The sequence below is a fragment of the Panthera leo genome, chromosome B1, assembly GCF_018350215.1.
Source record: "Panthera leo isolate Ple1 chromosome B1, P.leo_Ple1_pat1.1, whole genome shotgun sequence".
Lineage (NCBI taxonomy): Eukaryota > Metazoa > Chordata > Mammalia > Carnivora > Felidae > Panthera > Panthera leo.
The window spans coordinates 1,438,000-1,457,578 of NC_056682.1; the positions used below are offsets into that span (position 1 = coordinate 1,438,000).

General features: G+C 51.5%; 1 protein-coding gene across 5 annotated transcripts in view; it reads left to right on the forward strand.

Moving 5' to 3' along the window:
- Positions 1 to 19,579, forward strand: part of DLGAP2 (DLG associated protein 2) — a 399,292-nt gene that overhangs the window by 220,105 nt on the left and 159,608 nt on the right. For 2 of the 5 annotated variants that reach the window (XM_042934153.1, XM_042934154.1), the window contains exons 1-2: positions 5,453 to 5,657; positions 8,443 to 8,508. The exons of 1 other annotated variant lie outside the window; for it this stretch is intronic. In XM_042934153.1, the coding sequence (XP_042790087.1) occupies positions 5,540 to 5,657; positions 8,443 to 8,508 (184 nt within the window). In that variant the 5' untranslated portion in view covers positions 5,453 to 5,539. 2 more of the 5 variants (XM_042934155.1, XM_042934159.1) reach the window with 2 other exon arrangements.

The following is a 19,579-nucleotide window of genomic DNA, read 5'->3' on the forward strand; positions in this document are numbered from 1 at the left end:
TATCATTTCTTTCGTACGTATAAAAGACTGTGGGCTGGTGGACAAGATCTGGAAAGCCCAGGAGGTTTAGAGGACGACCAAATGTCACTATTGTCATCCCTCCGGTCAGCGACGGTCCCAAATCAGCATCATGGTAAATTGCCTCCAGTCTGCCCTCTGAGCAAAGCGGGGACCTCGAAGGACACAGGGTTTGAGCAATGCTTCTCCCGCAAGCGTTACATCAGGAATCTCTCACGTACTTGCAAGGTCTCTAACGGTCTACACTTTGTGCCATAGTGAACCATTCTGCTGCAATCAGATACCCAAAAGCCAAGGCTGCCGAGGTTTTTAGAGAAGAAACGAGCGTCACTGCTTCCCTGCAGTCCCTCGTGCAAAACCCAGGCCAAAGACCCCTTGCTCACCCCTCCTGCACATCACAGCACATTCCAGCTGGCGTGGAAGTCATCCTACGGGGGGTGAACAGGCAAAGCGAGACACCAGATAGTCACCCGGTATAGAAGATTAAGACAACATGCCAAATACACAGTGTAAGAGTATTTGAAAGTTAATATCATGGCTTCTTTTAATGTTAAAATGCCTAGAAAACTCCTCTCCAGACAGCTGGTGGTGTAACAAAGAGAGGGAGAGGAGGTGGTAACAGGCAGAGGATCCCCTTCCCCAGCTTCACACGAAGCCAGTAATTCCGGGAGCACCTGCACACTGTGGGGCTGGGCTGGGTGTCCCTGCAGCCCAGGAACGCTGGCCACAGCTGACCTGTGGGGGGTTGGATGCCAGCTCTGTTGGCTTTAGTTAGAGAAGGAAAGGGAGGGATCAGGGCCTTGGATGAATTACTTTTGTTCATTCCACTAAGTTAGTGGTTCTCAACCCTGCCTGCCCACCAGACTGGCCCCTGGTGCCATGAAATGAACGCGCCTGGGCCTTGGAATGTACTTTCTCAGATGATATCTCGTCATCGTTGATTTAGGGTTAATAGATTGGTTGTTAATCCCAGACTCAATAGTGACGTTGAGTGGAGGTGGAATCATCCTGCCAGTCCTGAAGTCATTAGAGCAGCTGAAAGGGCTCCTGTGAGTGGTCATGGACTTGGGTTAACTCTGTGGCGTGCGTGGGTTTGGTGGGTCATTACATGTTGTTATGTAGTCTGGACTTACTAACAGGGTGAGGACATAGGTTGGAATTCAGGCCACAGCAAATGCCAGGGCTGTTGGTAAAACAAGGTGGCGAGATAATGAGGGCGACAGCAATACTGATGTTCATTGGAGCTAGGGTGGCCCCGCCAGCTCAGTGGGTTAATAAGTGGCCCTCGGTAAGTTAGCTGTGAGTCCCACACCCAGGGCTACTGGTTGGATAAAGAGGCTGAGCGTCTCAATAGTTACAAGTATAGGAATTAGCTGAGCATCTCCTACAAGCCCCTCGGGGGAATCAAGCCAAGATTTAGCAGAGTGCCCTTCAAGTTGAGTGTCAGATAAACAACAGATACTGCATGGGACAGAACAACAAAAAAAATTACTCTTTGATTATCTGAAATTCAAATGTAACGGGGGGTCCTGTATATTACGCGGCGGCCCTGGCTAGGGACTCCTCATGAGCCAGTGTCAGAATGAGCTGCCCGTCAGAGACAAAGAACAAGTTTTGGTCCCCACAGTGTTCATGCTGGTCTCTGAGACTTTCATGTAATGTAGGTATGGGCAGTAATAACCTGAGGGAGGAAGGCCAGGTTTTTCTAGGCTTTATAAAAATGCCCCTCACTCTGTCGGTAAAACAATATTTCCAGTTTAAACATGATGGACAAATCTTCATGCAAACTTTGGCATAAAACCTTATTAAATACAGAAGGTGGTGCAAAAGATTTAACTCCGCATGCATTTGGAATGTAGACTTCAAACATATTATATAAAACATAATTAATGTCACTTTTGAAGTGAGTTATGTTCAACTTTCACAGCAGACAGGTATAGTTTCATCTCAAAGCCTTCAGATATTTAAATAAGAAACAGTCTGCTTTTCATTTCAGCATTTTTAAATCTTTTCCCCCAAGTCAAGAGAAATGCAAACGTTAAGTGGATGTTGTAGTTGGTTGTAACTGAACTCCTTGGAAGATGGTCTTGTGATTTATGTGAGTGCACAGTGGTGGGGTTGTGGTGAACTTAACTTGGTAAGCCTCCAGGCCTGAAAGCCAGGGCTGTGAGTGCTAATGCCCACACAAGGTCTGCTCAGCTGTCTCCTGCTTTGAGAGCCTTTATTATCCTGGGAAGAGTTGGGATTGACTTGTTAGTGACTTTGAGTTGTTCTCTTAGCCTGACTTAGGTGACATGTAACTATTAGTGAAAATTCTGCAGACTTTAGGGGCAGCTTCTGCTGAGACTTGATCCTTGGTCCAAAATAAAATCGTGAGCATTTCTATGGCTTTCAAAGAAAAGCCATTAGTAATCACTATGGTAGCGTCTGATGGCACAGCTGTGAATGGAAGAAGGGGAAGCGAGCATTCAGGCTAATCAGTGTCTTTGTCCTAACAGAGCAGAAATGAATTCTTAATTTAAGCAGCCTTCAAATCCTGTCATTAGGGAAACGGCTAAAATGTAGGCTTGAGTATGCTTTTTTTAAAGTAAACTTTTAAAGACTGGAAGACTCTAGAAACTGGGCGGACTGTTGGATTGCTGAACTTTGTGGTTACTTCACTTTCTCAGTGGAGCTCACGGGGTCCTAGAAGCAGCTGCCAATTGTCATGCCTGAAGCCTGGGACCGCCTCGCACTCTGGGGGTGTCACTGCGCCCGTGCCAGTAACACCAGTGACTCTGCAAGGCCCTGTGCTGTGCCCTTTCTGTCTATGAGGAGTTTCCTGACCGCAGCCACATGGCCAGGAAACTCAGCTTCACAGGGAGACTCATTGACTTGACCGCCGGCCTCCTTGCCTGGCCCCATCCCTTAATCAATGCGCAGGTGGCGTTCCGGAGGGAGGCTGACACTGGTGGGGTGGAGAAGGCGGGGAGCCAGACGGTGAGAGAGCACAAGTTTGCAGGCTCTGGATGGACAGAGGCAGCAGTACCCGAGGGCAAGGCGCCCCATGACTTGGACAAGGCCTCTGTGAGCTGGGATGGGCCCCTGGGCTGCAGAAGGAACAGAACAGCCCTGTAGTGGGGCTGACCCCAAGGGAAGACCTGGGGTCAGCTGAGCACAATGTGGGGGCAATGCATGGCCTTTGGGGACATGAGTCAGAGTTTGAAACCTAGACATAACAGCACATCTTCCAATTCCACTCCCATCAGAGCAAAGCCTCCTGTCCCTGCAATAAAAGAAAGTGAATGTCTTCTTCAGACACTTAGGTGAAGTCAGCTTCCAATGTCTGGCTGCTCTTGGGCTGCCACATGTGCCCTTCAACCCTGTGGTTGTGCAGAGGAGCCTCGTGGGCGTCAGCGCAGAGGGCTCAGAAGGGGACAGCCCTCCTCACGTGCTTCCCACCCCAGTGCTGCTCTGTAGTTTGGGGTTCTGCATGGGTCACACTTGGGAATGGGGCTGTCCCACCAAAGGGCTGTGCTCCAACATGCAGCATGGAGTCACGGTTCTGGTGAGGACAGGAGGGTTGCTTCACTGCTCTGGGCCTTTGTCAGCTTGGTCAGGACACACGTCTGCCCTCCCGCCACCACTGGGGAGCTGCAGGGCTCACACACACACACACACACACACACACACACACACACACACACTGCACGGAGTGGGAGATGGGGCAGAGTGCCAAGCACAGTGGATAAAAACGTGGCATTTTGTTTCCTTGTTGTTTATGAGGTAATGCAGTATTGGATTCCTTTATGCGGAGAAATCCAATATTTTCTTATGAGCAATTTCCCTTTTCATATACAAACATTGTTTTCCCTTCTACCTACTGTTTTGAAGCCTTTCCTGTTCCTTATTGTAGATTCCGAGTTAGCATGATTCAGAGACAACTATTCCCTTCCCCAAAGGTGTAATTTGTACCTGTGCTTCCAAGGGTTTAAAACCCAGAGGTTGAACACAGTTGTCTTTTCTGAGCCTCGCAGTAAGAATTCACAGGTCAGGTCTTTATGAAATGAAGGGTCACTCATGGCTCATGCCTCCAACCAGCTGCCCCCACGCCGCGGCCTGAGAGATCCCTGAACTGCAGAGCCAGAGGCTGGGCTCAACAGGACTCTTCAGGGACATCACCCACCCTCCCCAGACCCCGATTTCTGCATCCATCATAGCAGAAATGAGCAGGTGTCCACCGACTTCCGTGAATGTTGGACTTCTTGAAGTTTGTCTCCCTGGGCACCCTTGAGCCTAAGTGGCCCTCCCCCACCCAGAATCATCTCTCTCACCTCTTCAACCCCTTTGTTCAGGGGGGGTTACCTCATTCCAATACCAGTTCAAGACACTGGGCTTCCTCTTGAGGAAGGTCAGCGCAGAAGCCCCTCTGAATCAGACACAGGTCATGGCGGAGGCATGAAGGGACCCAGAGACATGACAGAGAGAGCAGAACCAGTAGGAGATGCGGGGGGCTGTGTGTCCTCAGGTCATGTACTCAGCCTCTCTGGGCCTCATGTTCCTTGTTGGACAATGTCCATGCTGCGACCAGTTGATCTTGCTTGTGAGGACTGGCTGTGGGCAGATGCTGTGCTGCCTCAGTTTCCCTTCCAGCGAGTCTTACGGTGCTGACACCACTCCTGCGGTGACTGGGGAGGTAGAAGCCATGATGCCTGATGGAATGGCCATGATGCCCTGTGTTTTACTGAGTGTCGCCCCCAATGATCTCAGACCCCTCCCTTGTCCGCAGGTGATTCCAGAGACGTGAGGGAACGTGCCCATGTCGCGTTGCGTCAGTGGCCACACCCAAGTGTGTGGGGTGCTCATCTTAGACACACGCCTCGTGCACGCAGAATTAAGTGTTGGCTCTGGAGAAGCATGACTGACACAGGGTCACACAAAGGCCTGATTACGATTCGCCCCAAGGTGGCAGCAGAAACTGGGTCCCGTGTCAGATGGCACTCATCTGGGTTTCAGGATGACAGAAAAATAAGTCATGAGGTGAGTCTAGTCAGAGAGGTTGTAGGCTCACAGCCCCAAGTTAGGGGTGTCCCTTCAGGGATCATAGGAGTGAAGACCGACTTCATTACGTGCGTGTAAATATGTCGGTGGAGGGCTTCTAAAACTTTCCAGTCTATGGCACATTTCTGTTTTTTTTGTTTTTTTTTTTTTAACGTTTATTTATTTTTGAGACAGAAAGAGACAGAGCATGAACGGGGGAGGGTCAGAGAGAGAGGGAGACACAGAATCGGAAGCAGGCTCCAGGCTCTGAGCCATCAGCCCAGAGCCCGACGCGGGGCCCGAACTCACGGACCGCGAGATCGTGACCTGAGCTGAAGTCGGACGCTCAACCGACTGAGCCACCCAGGCGCCCCAGCACATTTCTGTTTTTGCTAAGAAACCGCGACGGACATTTTCACTTGATGTCAGATGGGCATTTCGTTTCTAGCACTGAGTACCACTCTCACTCTCGTAGCCTGTGCCGCTCCGGCCCCTCCTGGCCATGGAAGGCACAAAGCCAGGACGCTGGGCCAAGGCGGCCCACGGCCACCAGGTTCAGAAGGTCGGTGCAGAGCAAGCAGAGCCGCTGGCCCAACACGCTGCCCACGCTTCTTTCTCAGGTGACATTTGCCTTAGTGACATTGGCGAGGCAGAGGGTTCCCTTCCCGAGCACGGACGGGGCCAGAAGAAAGATCCCCGAGAGAACGTGCATGCAGGTGTCCCTGGATCGGGCCCAGGGATCGAAGCCAAGGCCTGTCAGAGCGGGTGTCCGAGCAGGACGGTGTGGCCCGCCCCCCTTAGCTCGCCCGTCGCACATCCGATGGCGCCCAGGGTAGATGCTGGGGACGGCAGGGCGGCGGGCGCACAGGCACTGCCCGTGCATCTCAGCGGCACTGCCGTCTGGGTCGGGTTCCGGCTGGGAGATGGTGCAGATACGGTGAAAACACACTTAAGCTGAAAGACAAGGCCTGGTTGGGTGAGGCGGGACGGGAACCACTGCTTGTGCCAACACCCACTTGAAGCGAAGCCTTATCAGCTAGGAGGCAAGCCAGAGCCAGAAAGCTTGAATGCATTTACCCCCAACCCATATCCTAGTTTTCTAACTGTGAAGGGTTCGCCTGGTTAACCTGCTTCTAGGCCTTGTTGAATTTTGGTCTGATAAAGGACAAGAGCAGAGGCAAAGTCGGCAGTTAATCATTCCCACCTTTAAAAGTCAGGACCGACTGGGGCTCTGGGTGGCTCAGTCGGTTAAGCGTCCGACTCTGGCTCAGGTCATGATCTCGCAGTTCGTGAGTTTGAGCCCTGCGTCAAGCCTTATGCTGACAGCTCAGAGCCTGGAGCCTGCTTCAGATTCTGTGTCTCCCTCTCTCTCTGTTCCTCCCCTGCTCGTGCTCTCACTCTCTTAAAAATAAATAAATATTAAAAAAAAAAAAAAAGTCAGGACCGACCTTCAAACCCACTCACCGTCATCCGGGGAATGTTCTCGAAATAATGCGACAGGCCCGTGTTCAGCTGCAGCTAAAGCTTTGTGAGTGCCGTGTGAGCTTTCTGTCGGCGGCCTGCGTGTGCTTGGTGTGTTTGCAGGCCGGCCTCTCGTGCGTTTGATTTCCACAGCCGGCTCAGCGTCCACTCACCCTTCCAGTCCGTTCTGCGGAAGCTTGCCCTTTGTTGCTTTCTGCTGTGTACGTGTGTGTCTGAGCTAAGGCGAACGAGGTCTGCAGGCGGAGGCTGGCTGTTTTGGTTTATTCTCCTAATTCCATTCTTCCCCAACTAATGCAGACTGCTTCCAAGTTGGCCGCGCGGGCTGCGTGACCACGGTCGCCATGGCAACTGTATTTAATTAGAAGTGTGCATTCTGTTGCATTCTAGTTCTAAAGAGACGAAAGCACAGCCGTGTCTGGTCTAATGTTATACCTAACGTGCTCATCTGACGGGCCAGCTCTGGAGCAGACCAGTCACGAGCAGGAAGACACAGCTCCAAAGTGCACAAAGTGGCTGCTGCTGTGGGAAAATGGGGCGTGGTCAAATCACGTTAAATGACTTTAATGAGCTGTCTTGTAAATACTTGATTGACCCAGTTCACACACCATTCATATATAAAAGTATAACACATGTCACTTTTCAAGCAACGGCTGGAAGATCCCATAACATGAAATTCCACTGCAGGTTTGCGTGAGAAGTGCCCGTAGCCTCGGGACCATCTCTCATCGCCAGCCTTGCATCTGCCTTTCTTAACGTCCTGTAAACGGAAAATGCTGATTTGCTGAACCGAAGGTGGTGACAGCCCATGTGGGTTTGGTCACAATGTACTAGAATGAATCCTTCTGCAGATGACAGCATGGTTAACCATATTTAACGTTACTAGCAGGATCTAAGCGTGGAATGTTTGTGTGCCTTAAAACTCACTCATGAACACCGGAGGCCTGCATAAGTGCACGTGGAAAAATTATATTTATGGGACATGTGCCAAAGTATGTATTTACTACATACGTGATGTATTGCCAGAAGAGCCCTTGCCTGAAGCTGCCTGTCTCCATATGGAGATGAGCCAGCTATGCCTCTCACCTCTGACTGGGTGTGGGGGTCCGGGACCCCGGCGCAGCCCCGGTGGAGGCTAGGGCAGCAGACTGCTCTAATCCGGTGCCCCGGGGGCCAGCTGGGTAAAGAACCCAGGTCCCTGCATCTCCGTGGCCCTGCCATCCCATCTGGGCAGGAAGGGCAGTGCTAGATGACCCCCAAGACCTTTTACCCCCACATGATGATGTCACTGCAGGCACCTGCTGTCTGCTTTTGCAGTACATGCCACTGAGCAACTGAACATCAGTGCCAGTGACCTGACGTGTTCTCCCAACAGAAGGAGACAGATTTCATGTTTGGGATGTCGACCTTAAGATTAACTAACGTTAGGCGTGGACACGGTAACTGCAGGCTTTGAATATTGCTGAAGGAGCCTCAGTGTAGAACTTTATGGACAAGAGAGGTAGTGTCATCCTGGGCAGTGCAACGCTCACCCAGGATTCAAGGGGCTGGAGGTGGCGGGGGGTGGGGGGATGGAAGCAGAGTGTGGCCGACTCTGCAGACGAAGTCTAATAAATCTGCAGAAGAGCTCAGATTTATTATCTGTTATTTATTAAACCCAAAGTAGAGCGGAGACTCACGGACGCCCTGCCCGGGTGGACACCTGCACGGGACAACCATGCACCACGTTCCAGTGCTGTGTTCATAGAGGGGGCACCCGTGCCAAGGTTACAGCTTGGCAGGGACCTCTGAGCAGTGCCCTTGGAGCAAAGAGGCACGAATCTCTCGTGTTTGGGCATTGGGGGTGCGGAGCATTGGGGACGCGCTGAGCTAACTGCCATCCACTCCTGAAATGTATTAAAGAGTGACTCTCTCTCTCTCTTGCAGAGGAAGAGGGCGGGGACCTGGTCCAGCCGGGCATCAGCTTTCCGGGGCCGGCAGAGGAGGATCTAGGTAGAGTACACAGCTCGGCCCCGGTGACTGCACAGATCAGACACGGCGGGCACGCCCCGGGCCGGGTGGCGCTCTGCACCTCAAAGACGGGATCCCCACCGCAAAAACGGGTTAAGCAAGCGTGTGACTTTGCGCGTCCTAATTTCAAGAACGGAGTAAGATGTGGTGAACATTTTAAATAGTTTGTAGACATTATGGAAGCTGTAGGTGAGAACACGTTTGCTCCAAATCACCACAGATGAATTGCTGAGGCAGCTAACTATTATTAATAATCATCAAGCTGTTGGCATCATTGATATGTGTGTGAGATGGCACCTGTCGCCTTTGCTCTCTTGTGACTAAAACTTGCTCTCAGTGGATCTGAGGAAGGGAAGAGCTCCTCATTTATCGTTCTTACGAGCTCTTTCACCCGACTTGAGACAGCAGATTACTGCGGGCCAGCCCAGTGCGCACCGGGGTGTGGATGCTGAGTATGGCCGTAAGCTCCAAATTACCGTCACAGCGTATTTCCTGTGGAGATTTCCTTTTTATGCCACATCACAGACACAATCGAGCCAGTGCTCTCTTTGGCCATCGTCACTTGACGTGGATCATGCTTACATGAAAAGGGGCCAGTGTTTCTGTAAGACATGTGGAGTGTTGAATAAATTCAACATCCAACAGCAAGTGAGAAAATACACCCTACTCGTGGCTCCACGCTGTCTGCCCCACGCTGTCTGCCCCACGCTGTGCGATGGCCTAAAAGATGCCAAGCTGCTCTCCCAGGTCACCAATGGTCCTGGGCTGTCACAGCCCTCGGGGCTGAATTAGGGAACATAAGGATGGTTTAGGCTTGAATTTGAATTTTTCCTAATTTATTTCAGACCTTTAGCCAGTGAATCTATTGCCCATTTGATTGGCTTAAAGAATAATATTGGAAAGTCAAAGAGGCCATTTGTATAAAGCTGTGATTTCTTTTAAAGAAAATTAGGGGCACCTGGGTGGCTCAGTCGGTTAAGTGTCCGACTTTGGCTCAAGTCACGATCTCGCGGTTTGTGCGTTCGAGCCCCGCGTCGGGCTCCGTGCCGACAGCTCAGAGCCTGGAGCCTGCTCCCGATTCTGTGTCTCCCTCTCTCTGTGCCCCTTCCCTGGTCACACTCTGTCCCTCTCTCTCAATAATAAATAAGTATTAAAAGAAAATTTTAAAGAAAATCAGAAGCAAAAAAAAAATTTCTTTTCAATGAGATTATAAGTACAGATTTAGTTGTAAAAGAGTAGCTATTTTCCACTGTGATCAAGTTCAAAATTTACTTCTAACTTGCCGTTCTAAACAAGCCTTTCTTTACTCAGAAATATGCAAACCAGGTTATCTTTACTTCTTACTAGAGAGCGAACTGGCTCGTGTGGATGGGCGTGCGTTATGTTTTGTTCCACTCGGTGGCGCTCTCCATCACCCCGAGCAATCACCAGGAAGCAGGCGTAAAGAGGCGTCCAGTGAACGTACGATTCCGCCAACTTTTGTGTCACTGGGACTTTGGCGGTTCACCTGCACTCGTGCTGTGTCTGGACGTCTTTAGATCACCATGTGCCTGTGGTGCCGGTTCCCTTCTGTGACCGCCTCAGAACAGGGGACATGGGCCAGAACAGAGGAGGGGTGTGCGTCTTTAAGCCACATTTTGTGGCCGGCAGGATTTGGTGCTGACAGTCAGCAGCCAGGAGGAACTCAGGGGAGAGCCAGGGCGCATCCCTGAGAGCTGGTCCACCTTGGGGGAGACGCCTTTTCTTGGCTAAATCACGGCACGCTGGGCCTTGTGTAACACGGGACGGCGTCCCGGAGGGGCGTAGGTGACCAAGCAGCGGCACAAAGCCAAAAGCTTGTGGGGATCACACTGGAAGCACAGGTCCCACCGTGTTCTTACTGCCGAGTCCCAGACGGGGAGTTTAAATATGTTCCTGGTCACGCAAACGGAGTGTGGAGAGGTAAGTACAGGGATTGAAGGGGTCAGAGCATCTCACTGGCAGCATGACATGGGCTGCATTGTACAGACACAAGGCATTTTGTCTTGGTAAAATATGCACAGCGTAAAATTCATCATTTTGACCCCTTTTCAACGTGTGTGTTCGGGGACGTGGAATACATTCACAGTCACCCAACAGGGTGATTGTCGCCCGTCCCCAGATCTCTTCCCATCTTCCCAAACCCAACTCCGCACCCAGGAGCAGGTACTTCCCGCCCCCCCCCCCCCCCCCCCGCCTTCCTCCTCTCTGCTTCTGTGAGTTTGACTATTTTAGATTCCCGGTCTGAGCGGGGTCATGCAGTATCTGTTGCTCTGTGACTGACTTCTTTCACTCTCTAGAATGCCCTCAGGATTCGGCCATATCGTAGCACGTGACAGAACTTCCCTCCTTGTTAAGGCTGTGTAATACTCCGTCGTATGAATCGACCACATCCAGTCTGCCCCTTCATCCCTTAATGGACACGTGTGTTACCTCCACCTCTAGGCCACGATGCGTAATGCTGTCAGACGCACAGAATCTCTTCGGGACCTTGCCTTTGTCTTTTAGAATTGCTGGATCCTAAGTTTGTTTTGCGGAACGTCCGTACTGTTTAGGGACAGAAAGTGTTTGGTGAGCTGCTTGTGCGGTCTGGCCGTGAGGGGATGACGATTACAAGCACGTCAAGACAGTTGGATTTTAGAGGCGGAAAGAAAGATGAGGCTCTGGGGAGCGTCGGCCACAAGGAGCTCGCAGACACACATTCAGCTTTCCCACGCGTGGTGCTGAACGAGCAGGCGTGGCGTGACTTAGACCCACGCGGAGGTGGCCCCGGTCGGGGACATGCACCAGTGGGTCCCGCCATCCTTCTCAGCCCGTTCACGGCAACACTGGGTGTCCACCGTGGTTCTCACTAGCCGGAGCCACCTGGGGAGTATTTAGAAATACGGAGACCCGGTCCCGCGCCGGGACGTTCCGATGCGTGGTTGCCTCTGAGGGTTCCCTGCGTGACTCGAGTGTGGCCCGGGGCAGGGAACGCTGGTGTCAAGGGCACAAACGGCAAGGAAGGCAGCTAGGGCGGCTCAGCGGGAGGAAGGGGGGAAGGGCTGAGTCACGTTCCCACTGCTGCTAGAGTCGCTGATCAGGAACAAATGCCAACTCGTAGACTTTTTCTTTTTTTCAAATCCCCTCTGCCTGTAGCCCCTGAAGCGGATGGGTCTTTACAGGTCTTCTGTCTTGAACGCACGGCTCTCCCATCCTCCTGCCTCACATCCACGTTAACGGCCGTGGCTGTGGAAGGAGGACGTCTTGTTTCCGAAACGTGTGGCCGCTCCTCAGGGCAGCTCGGGCTACATCCGGGCAGCGGTGAGGTTACAGGAGGGGCGAGCGGCACTCACTGCAAATCCTAAAATTGTCCTTCGTGACAGACAATTTGGCAAAGAAATAGGAGAATCGGCTCCGGCTCCTCCTGTGCCCCATTAAGGGTGCATGCGTGCTGCAGAGCTCACATGATGCAGCGTCTGGAAGTAGGAAGATAAAGCAGGTTGCTTTAGAATTAATCTGAAGTCGGCGGTAAAAGTCAATTGATTTAGCACCTTCTCAATGACTACAAGGGAAGAGCCCACTTCTCCCAGGGAAAGGGTTTGAGGGAAGACGTTCAGACACACTGAGATCAGATTGCTCTCTCTGCCGGTAATTTTCGTGACACCGTTCTCTTGAACGTTATGTTTAAATCAGTTGTAGAGAGTTGCCAGTTTATAAGCATTTATGAGGACTGCAGTATTGGCCTAGATTTTATGCTGGTAAGTCAGCTGCAAAGTGAAAATTTTTTTAAAAAGGCGACATTAAATGATCAAAGAAGAGTAGGTACATATTATATGAGACACGACACAAGGAAAAGGGGTGGACTCTGCAATTTAAAAAAGTACTTGAATGTTGAAGCAATAATTACCGACACAGCCTTCTGTGGGGCAGGTGCATATGTGGGGATATGGTCTTGTCTAGTGCCACTCCCCCCGTTACCATTTCTGGTCTGCACACCATTTAACCACATGCACGTCACACAGTATTTAATTATACAAAACTTATTTTCAAAGAACTCCCTTTTTAGATGGGGCACCCGGGTGGCTCAGTTGGTCGAGCGTCCTACTCTGGATTTTGGCTCCGGTCATGATGTCAGGGTCATGGGAGGGAGCCCCGGGTCGGGCTCTGCAGTGACACCACAGAGACTGCTAGGGATTCTCTCTCTCCCTCCCTCGCTCTCTGCCCCTCCCCCACTTACATGCTTGCTCTCTCTTTCTAAAGGAAAATGTTTTTTTAAAAAAAAAAAACTCCCTTTTTAGAGATTTATATTTTGTGTCCTTTTATAAACACCCCTGGTCATCTTGTAGACATGTAGCTTTGTAACTGAATGGACATCCACACTTATTTCCTTAAGGGAAGTTCCTAGAAGTTTCTAGAAATAGTGGAAATGGTGCCATGTTTCTGTGCAGTGATAGTGTGTTCATTTGCTGCACCCTAAGTGCTGTGAAGCCCTCTCTCCATCCTTCCCTGTCCTCCCCTTGTCCTTCACCCCCACGCACCAGTACCCGTGGGAGCCCAGAGGCCACAGGGGCAAGAATCCCCCCCAGGGTGTGACATCCACAGTTACCATCACATGCGGCAGGACAGGGGGAAAGGTTAAACATCAGTCAAGAGAGCATTCCAAAAGACTGTATAACCATTTCATGTTAAAACTTTATTTCTATACAAAGAAATCAAAATTAGTTTTAAAATTGCTAATATTTATTATTTGTGGAAATTAGGATGTTAGGAATTTACATCTAAATTTCTGAACTGCATTCCCTAGCTTTTCCCCTAAATATCAATTTTTAACTTGCACAATTTCCGAGCCTGGTTGTTACCAAGTGAATTACAGTATCTTTTCCCCGGGCCGGCCCCCTTCGTCAAGCAGTAAATCTTTATTGACTCATTCATGCTTCCATGCACACGTGCCTTTGTCCTAGCTTGTTCAGGCCACGGTAACAAATGACCGCGGACTGTGTGGCTTGTAAACAGCAGCATTTGTATCTCCCTGCTCTGGAGGCTGAAGTCCAAGATCAAGGTGCTGGGGATTTGGGGTCTGGTGAGGGTCCTTCCTGGCTCATAGACTCCGTCTTCCTGTGAGTCCCCACCCGGGGGGGTGAGGGGGCTTTCTGTGGTCTCTTATATAAGGGCACTAATCTCTCATGAGCTAACCACCGCCTCAAGGACCCCCCTCCCAATGCCATCAATGTATACATTTTGGGGGATGCAGACATTCAGACTGTAGCAGCCTTCATTCATTCATTCATTCATTCATTCATCCATTCAAGTGACAGAGTTCAGTGTTTTCTGCTCCGTAGGGTGCTCCCACGTCCACGCAGACGACCACCAAGCTCCCTGACTCAGTTCCACTCGGTGGAGGAATTAGAAAAAAACAAACCAGGCTGGTGTGTAGGCTAAAGAAAGTGAGTTCAGTACAGCTAGAGAGGCACGGACAACGTTCCCTAAAACTGCAACAGGTGTCAAACTAGTGCAGAGCGAAGAACCAGAGAGGAGGGTGAAGAAGGTGAGAGAGAAGCTATGCAGCCAGGCCTGAGCTCAGCAGCCGTGTGGGGCGGGGCCACCGGAGGACAGGCCGTGCGTCCACCTGCTACTCAGCCCTCCTGGTCCGGGAGCAAAGCATGAGACCGCTCTCGACCCTGACTTGGAAATCCGACAGCCGCCCTTGGGGCATAAAACACATCAGCGTGTGAACTGGTAGTTAAAGAACCCGTGTAGAAAAAGCGTGCCCTGATTAGGATCCCAGCGCCGGCCTGTGCGGGTGGGGCTCCTTCTGGAAGGCGAGAGTCAGTGAAGCACAGCTGTGAGGTTGGGTGTCCATCCCGCAGAGATGCACTGCACTCAGCAGGGCACACGGTGAGTAAGCCTCACCCACACCAGGAAGACGCTGTCCCCGGCCTCACGGCCTCAGAGGGCCTGAGGGTCGCGACGTGCCCACGGCCGTTGAGACGATGTCACCCACACCAGGAAGACGCTGTCCCCGGCCTTATGGCCTCAGAGGGCCTGAGGGTCGCGACGTGCCCATGCTGTTGAGACGATGTCACCCACACCAGGAAGACGCTGTCCCCGGCCTTATGGCCTCAGAGGGCCTGAGGGTCGCGACGTGCCCACGGCCGTTGAGACGATGTCACCCACACCAGGAAGACGCTGTCCCCGGCCTTACGGCCTCAGAGGGCCTGAGGGTCGCGACGTGCCCACGGCCGTTGAGACGATGTCACCCACACCAGGAAGACGCTGTCCCCGGCCTCACGGCCTCAGAGGGCCTGAGGGTCGCGACGAGCCCACGGCCGTTGAGACGATGTCACCCACACCAGGAAGACGCTGTCCCCGGCCTTATGGCCTCAGAGGGCCTGAGGGTTGCAACGAGCCCACGGCCGTTGAGACGATGTCACCCACACCAGGAAGACGCTGTCCCCGGCCTTACGGCCTCAGAGGGCCTGAGGGTCGCGACGAGCCCATGGCCGTTGCAACGATGTCACCCACACCAAGAAATCACACTCCACCGCGGGGAGGCCACTCTGTCCCAGCATCTGCGTCCCTGCACACGAGACGCCCCACACACGCCCAGGCCCATGTGTGGCCATCCAAGATGCTCTCTGCAGCCATCGCCAGATGCCACCTGGGGGCCCAGCCTCCCTCCCTGGGAACCGCTGTCCTGCCCCTGCACTGCACTGAAACCGGGGGTTTCTATTAGAAAACAAGAACGCACTTCACTCACAAGATTCTATTTTAGCTTTGAAGTCATTTAAAAAAAAATCCCACAAAGTACTAATCAAAAAGTAGCTAGATGAACTCCTAAATAAAATAAGCATCCGAACATGAGGCTAATGGCAAAAGCAGAATCGTGTTGGGCTCTGGCCTCATGATCCCCAGAAGCACGTGTGGTGGGCACCAGGGACCGGAGATGTGAGGGAGGAGAGGGGGCTGGCGCCCGGCCGGAGGTGCAGAGACAGCCAGAGTGGACAGCAGCCCCGCCCACACCCCCCACAGGGACCTCGCTTCCGGACACCCGGCTGGACTCGTGGGGGTCCCCTCCACCCCCGTCTGGACCTCCAGACTCATGGGGGGCCAGCCCCCTACCTGTCTCCCTGAGGTTCTGCCACAGCCTGCCCAGCAGGTCCCTCCCACAGAGAATCCGTAAGGAAGCAAGCTACTTGCATACGTGTATTTGCACACGCACACACATGCTCACATGTGTGCACACGCTTGCGAATGGAAGCAACAACACGCAGAAGCCTTCAGCTCACCTTTCAGAGCTGTGCCTTCCGAGACACCACTTTCTCCGTAATAGCACCTCGGGCCAGCAACGTCTAAAATCCATGTGTGATGGCCTCGCACCAAGTGAAGTGGTCGTGGGTGGAAATAGATCAGGAGGGCAGAGATAAGGTGGCAGACGTGTTGTTTAATGAAGGAAGGTGTGGCTCGTCTGACCTTTTCCTAATTCAGTGAGAGATTTTCGCTTCATTTCCTGTGTCTCCTCATCTATATTGACACAACACTGGTTTTTAAACAGTGGCTTGCAATGCGCTGATAGGCCATGAATTCAAGTGCACTGGCAATTTTTAATTTTTTTTTTAATGTTTATTTTTGAGAGACAGAGCATGAGTGGGGATGGGACAGAGAGAGGGGGAGACACAGAATCCGAAGCAGGCTCCAGGCTCTGAGCTGTCAGCACAGAGCCCGACGTGGGGCTCGAACTCATGGACAGTGAGATCGTGACCTGAGTCAAAGTCGGACGCTCAACCGACTGAGCCCCCCAGGAGCCCCTCGTCGGTAATTTTTAACTGAAAAAGAAAAAAGAACAGGAATGTATGGAACGTGTAGGATGAACAGAATCAACGCACATCAGACACAATAAGGGCAACTATCACTTAAGGAAACCGTGTGTGTGTGTGTGTGTGTGTGTGTGTATTAGGTTCCGGTATAAAACATCTTGTTTTTACAAAACTTTTTTTACAAAAAGTTCAGCCACCGAAAGACTGTCTTGCATAAAACCAGGGTGGTAGAAAGAGAGCATGTTACGTTTGTGCCACATGTAGTTTTTGGGAACGAGAGGCCCTGTGGGGCGGGGATACCGAGGCAGGCTCTGAGGGCCGACCCCAGTGCCCAGGCAATTCGCCTCATTTCCCTGTGACTTTGATCCCTTAAATACTTGTTTGTTTATTTTTTAAAGAAAAGGGGCAGCTAGTAAGACTATTTCCTACCTCATAACAGATTAAAAGATGGTAAAGATTCAATCTGATGACCTTAGCAAGATTTATCACAGTAAGTGTTCGATGAATATTAGCTTCTACCATAATTCTTATTATTGCAATGTTCATTGCTATTAAACCAACCCCGGGTATTAAAGAATGAGTTTGGGGAATCCGGGGGGATGCAGGGATCACACACAGGGAGGACGGGCGAGACGCTCTGAGCAGGCCCCGGGCTTTCCTTCCTGCCATTTCAGAACAGGATTTCCACAAGTACTAAATTCATTTGCAAGTTTCAGTAACAGAGACGTGGACTTCTGGGATTGTTTTTAGATTCTGAAGGCTTTTTTCGGGTGGGAGGGTTTGCCTCTTCAAGTGCACGTGACGCCTAGGAGTGCGTGCTGGAAACGTGCTTGGGACCGAAGGGAAGGAGCTTCCAGGAGGTGTGAGTCCTTGGGTGGGAGAACCCGGTGGCAGTGGGGCGGGCTGGTCTGGAGAACGGTGGAATCTCCCTGGTTCCCGTGGAGGTTAGCCTGCGGTGGTGAAGCACGGCTTCCGGGACCCAGTGTATGAAAGGTCTGCTGTCGGGGGTCACCTGACCAAATGTTAGGCAGCTGGGGAGCCTGGCAGTGTGAGAAAGAGGGGAAGTAGAGGATGCACGAGGTTCAGGGCATTTTACCAACTCTGGATGGTTGTGGTGGTGGCTTCAAGAGTGAGGGAGTGCCAGCCGCTTGGCAGGTCAGAGGACAGAGAAGTGCGGGAGACGTGGGACAGGAAGGGACTGTCTCCAAGCACCTGCTGCCCACACTCCCCGCCCTTCGGGCGACAGGGTCGGTCTCCTGGCCAAGCTGCCTGATTGCCAGTCTCTGTGCAGGTGAGGAGCAGCCACTCTGTCTGAATGGAGCCGAGCCTGGTGAGGTCGTCCCGCAGCTCGGGTCCCGCTTCCTTGAGGAGGACCCCACGTGTCACAGACCTCATGTCTGGCCCCGTATACCGAATGCTCGAACAAAAGGCATACTGTGCATTTGACACCTGAGATGGAATTAAGTGTTAGGTAGATAGTAACAAATTGCACTTCTAATAAGCACGGGCTAGCATGCACGTGAGCGTATGTCCATTTGCTTAACTGGCCTGCACTCCGTTTTATTACGTTTTTATGTTAATGCCACTACGGTATTGTATTTGAGTCAGGTGTACATACAGTGATTCATCCCTTCCGTAGATCAGCCAGTGCTCATCAGAGCAAGTGCACTCCTATTTGTTTAATGTTTATTTATTTTTGAGAGAGAGCATGAGCAGGGGAGAGGCAGAGAGAGAGGGAGACACAGGATCCGAAGCAGGCTCCAGTCTCCGAGCTGTCAGCACAGAGCCCAACATGGGGCTCGAACCCACGAACCGTGAGATCATGACCTGAGCTGAAGTCGGACGCTCAGCTGCCTGAGCCACCGGGCTCCCCTCAACTGCACTCCTTAATCCCCATCACCTATATCCCCCATCCCCCCCCCCCCAACCTCCCTCTGGTGATACAACATCAGTGTGTTCTCTGTAGCTAAGAGTCTGTTTCTTGGTTTGCCTCTCTTCTCTTTTTTCCCCTTTGCTGGTTTTTTCTTAAATTTCTCATGTGAGTGAAATCCTGTGGTATTTGTCTTTTCTGACTTACTTCACTTAGCATAATACTCTCTAGATCCAACCATGTCCTTGCAAATGGCAAGACTTCATTCTTTTGGACGGCTGAGTAGTATTCCATTGTATGTGCACCACATTTTCTTTAGCCATTCATCAGTCAGTGGACACTTGGGTTCTTTCCATTGGCTACTGTAGATAATGCTGCTGTAAACATCAGGGTGCATGTATGCCTTTGAATCAGTATTTTGTAGTCTTTGGATAAATTCCTAGTAGTGCAATTGCTGGGTCATAGGTTAGCTCTATCTTGAACTTTTTGAGGAACCTCCACACTGTTTCCAGAGTGGCTGCACCAGTTTGCATTCCCACCAACGGTGTAAGAGGGTTCCCCTTTCTCCACATCCTCACCAGTTGTGTTGTTGATTTTAGCCGTTCTGACACGTGTGAGGTGATGTCTCATTGTGGTTTTGATTTGCATTTCCCTGATGGTGAGTGATGTTAAACATCTTTTCATCTGTGCGTTGGCCATCTGGACGTCTTCTCTGGAGACCTGCACACCTTTCTGATGTCAGCAAGGGGAGTTCTCCCCTTTAATCTGTAGAAGCCTCCTCCACACTTATTCGTCCTCTCTGCACCTGTTACCCAGGCCACCAGTTAATTCAGGGCCCAGCCTTCCTCACGTACAAGTGTGCCCTCTTCACTGCGATGTGGAACTGAAACATACATGTCCATGTGGACACAGACCTTCCATGGGGAGGATGGCCACGTGGTCACGGCAGTGTGTCCACGGGCCGAACAGGACCTCGAAATCTGTTTAGTAATAACAACAGAAGCGATGTGGCCCAAGTCTTATTGGGGTAGAATAAAAAACATGCATGTTTCAAATCATGAATTTGATATAAAACGAGTACTGGCTGTAATTCGCGTTAAATGTTTAGCTAATGACATTGTAGGCAGCTCCCTTGCATCAGGGCCCCTCAGACCTGTTTGGTGCCAGCCCACGCAGGCAGGGCAGAGGCCCCAGACTCACGCACGCACCCGGTGGTCCCCAGGCTCCCAGTGGGAAGAGCACTGGGTCCAGACACCGCAGAAAAACTCGTTACACGTGTAGCGGACGGCCAGCTGCTCGCAAACAGACGCCAAACACATGGTTACATTATAGGAGAGGACTATGCACTTATACACAGAATGTCTTAACA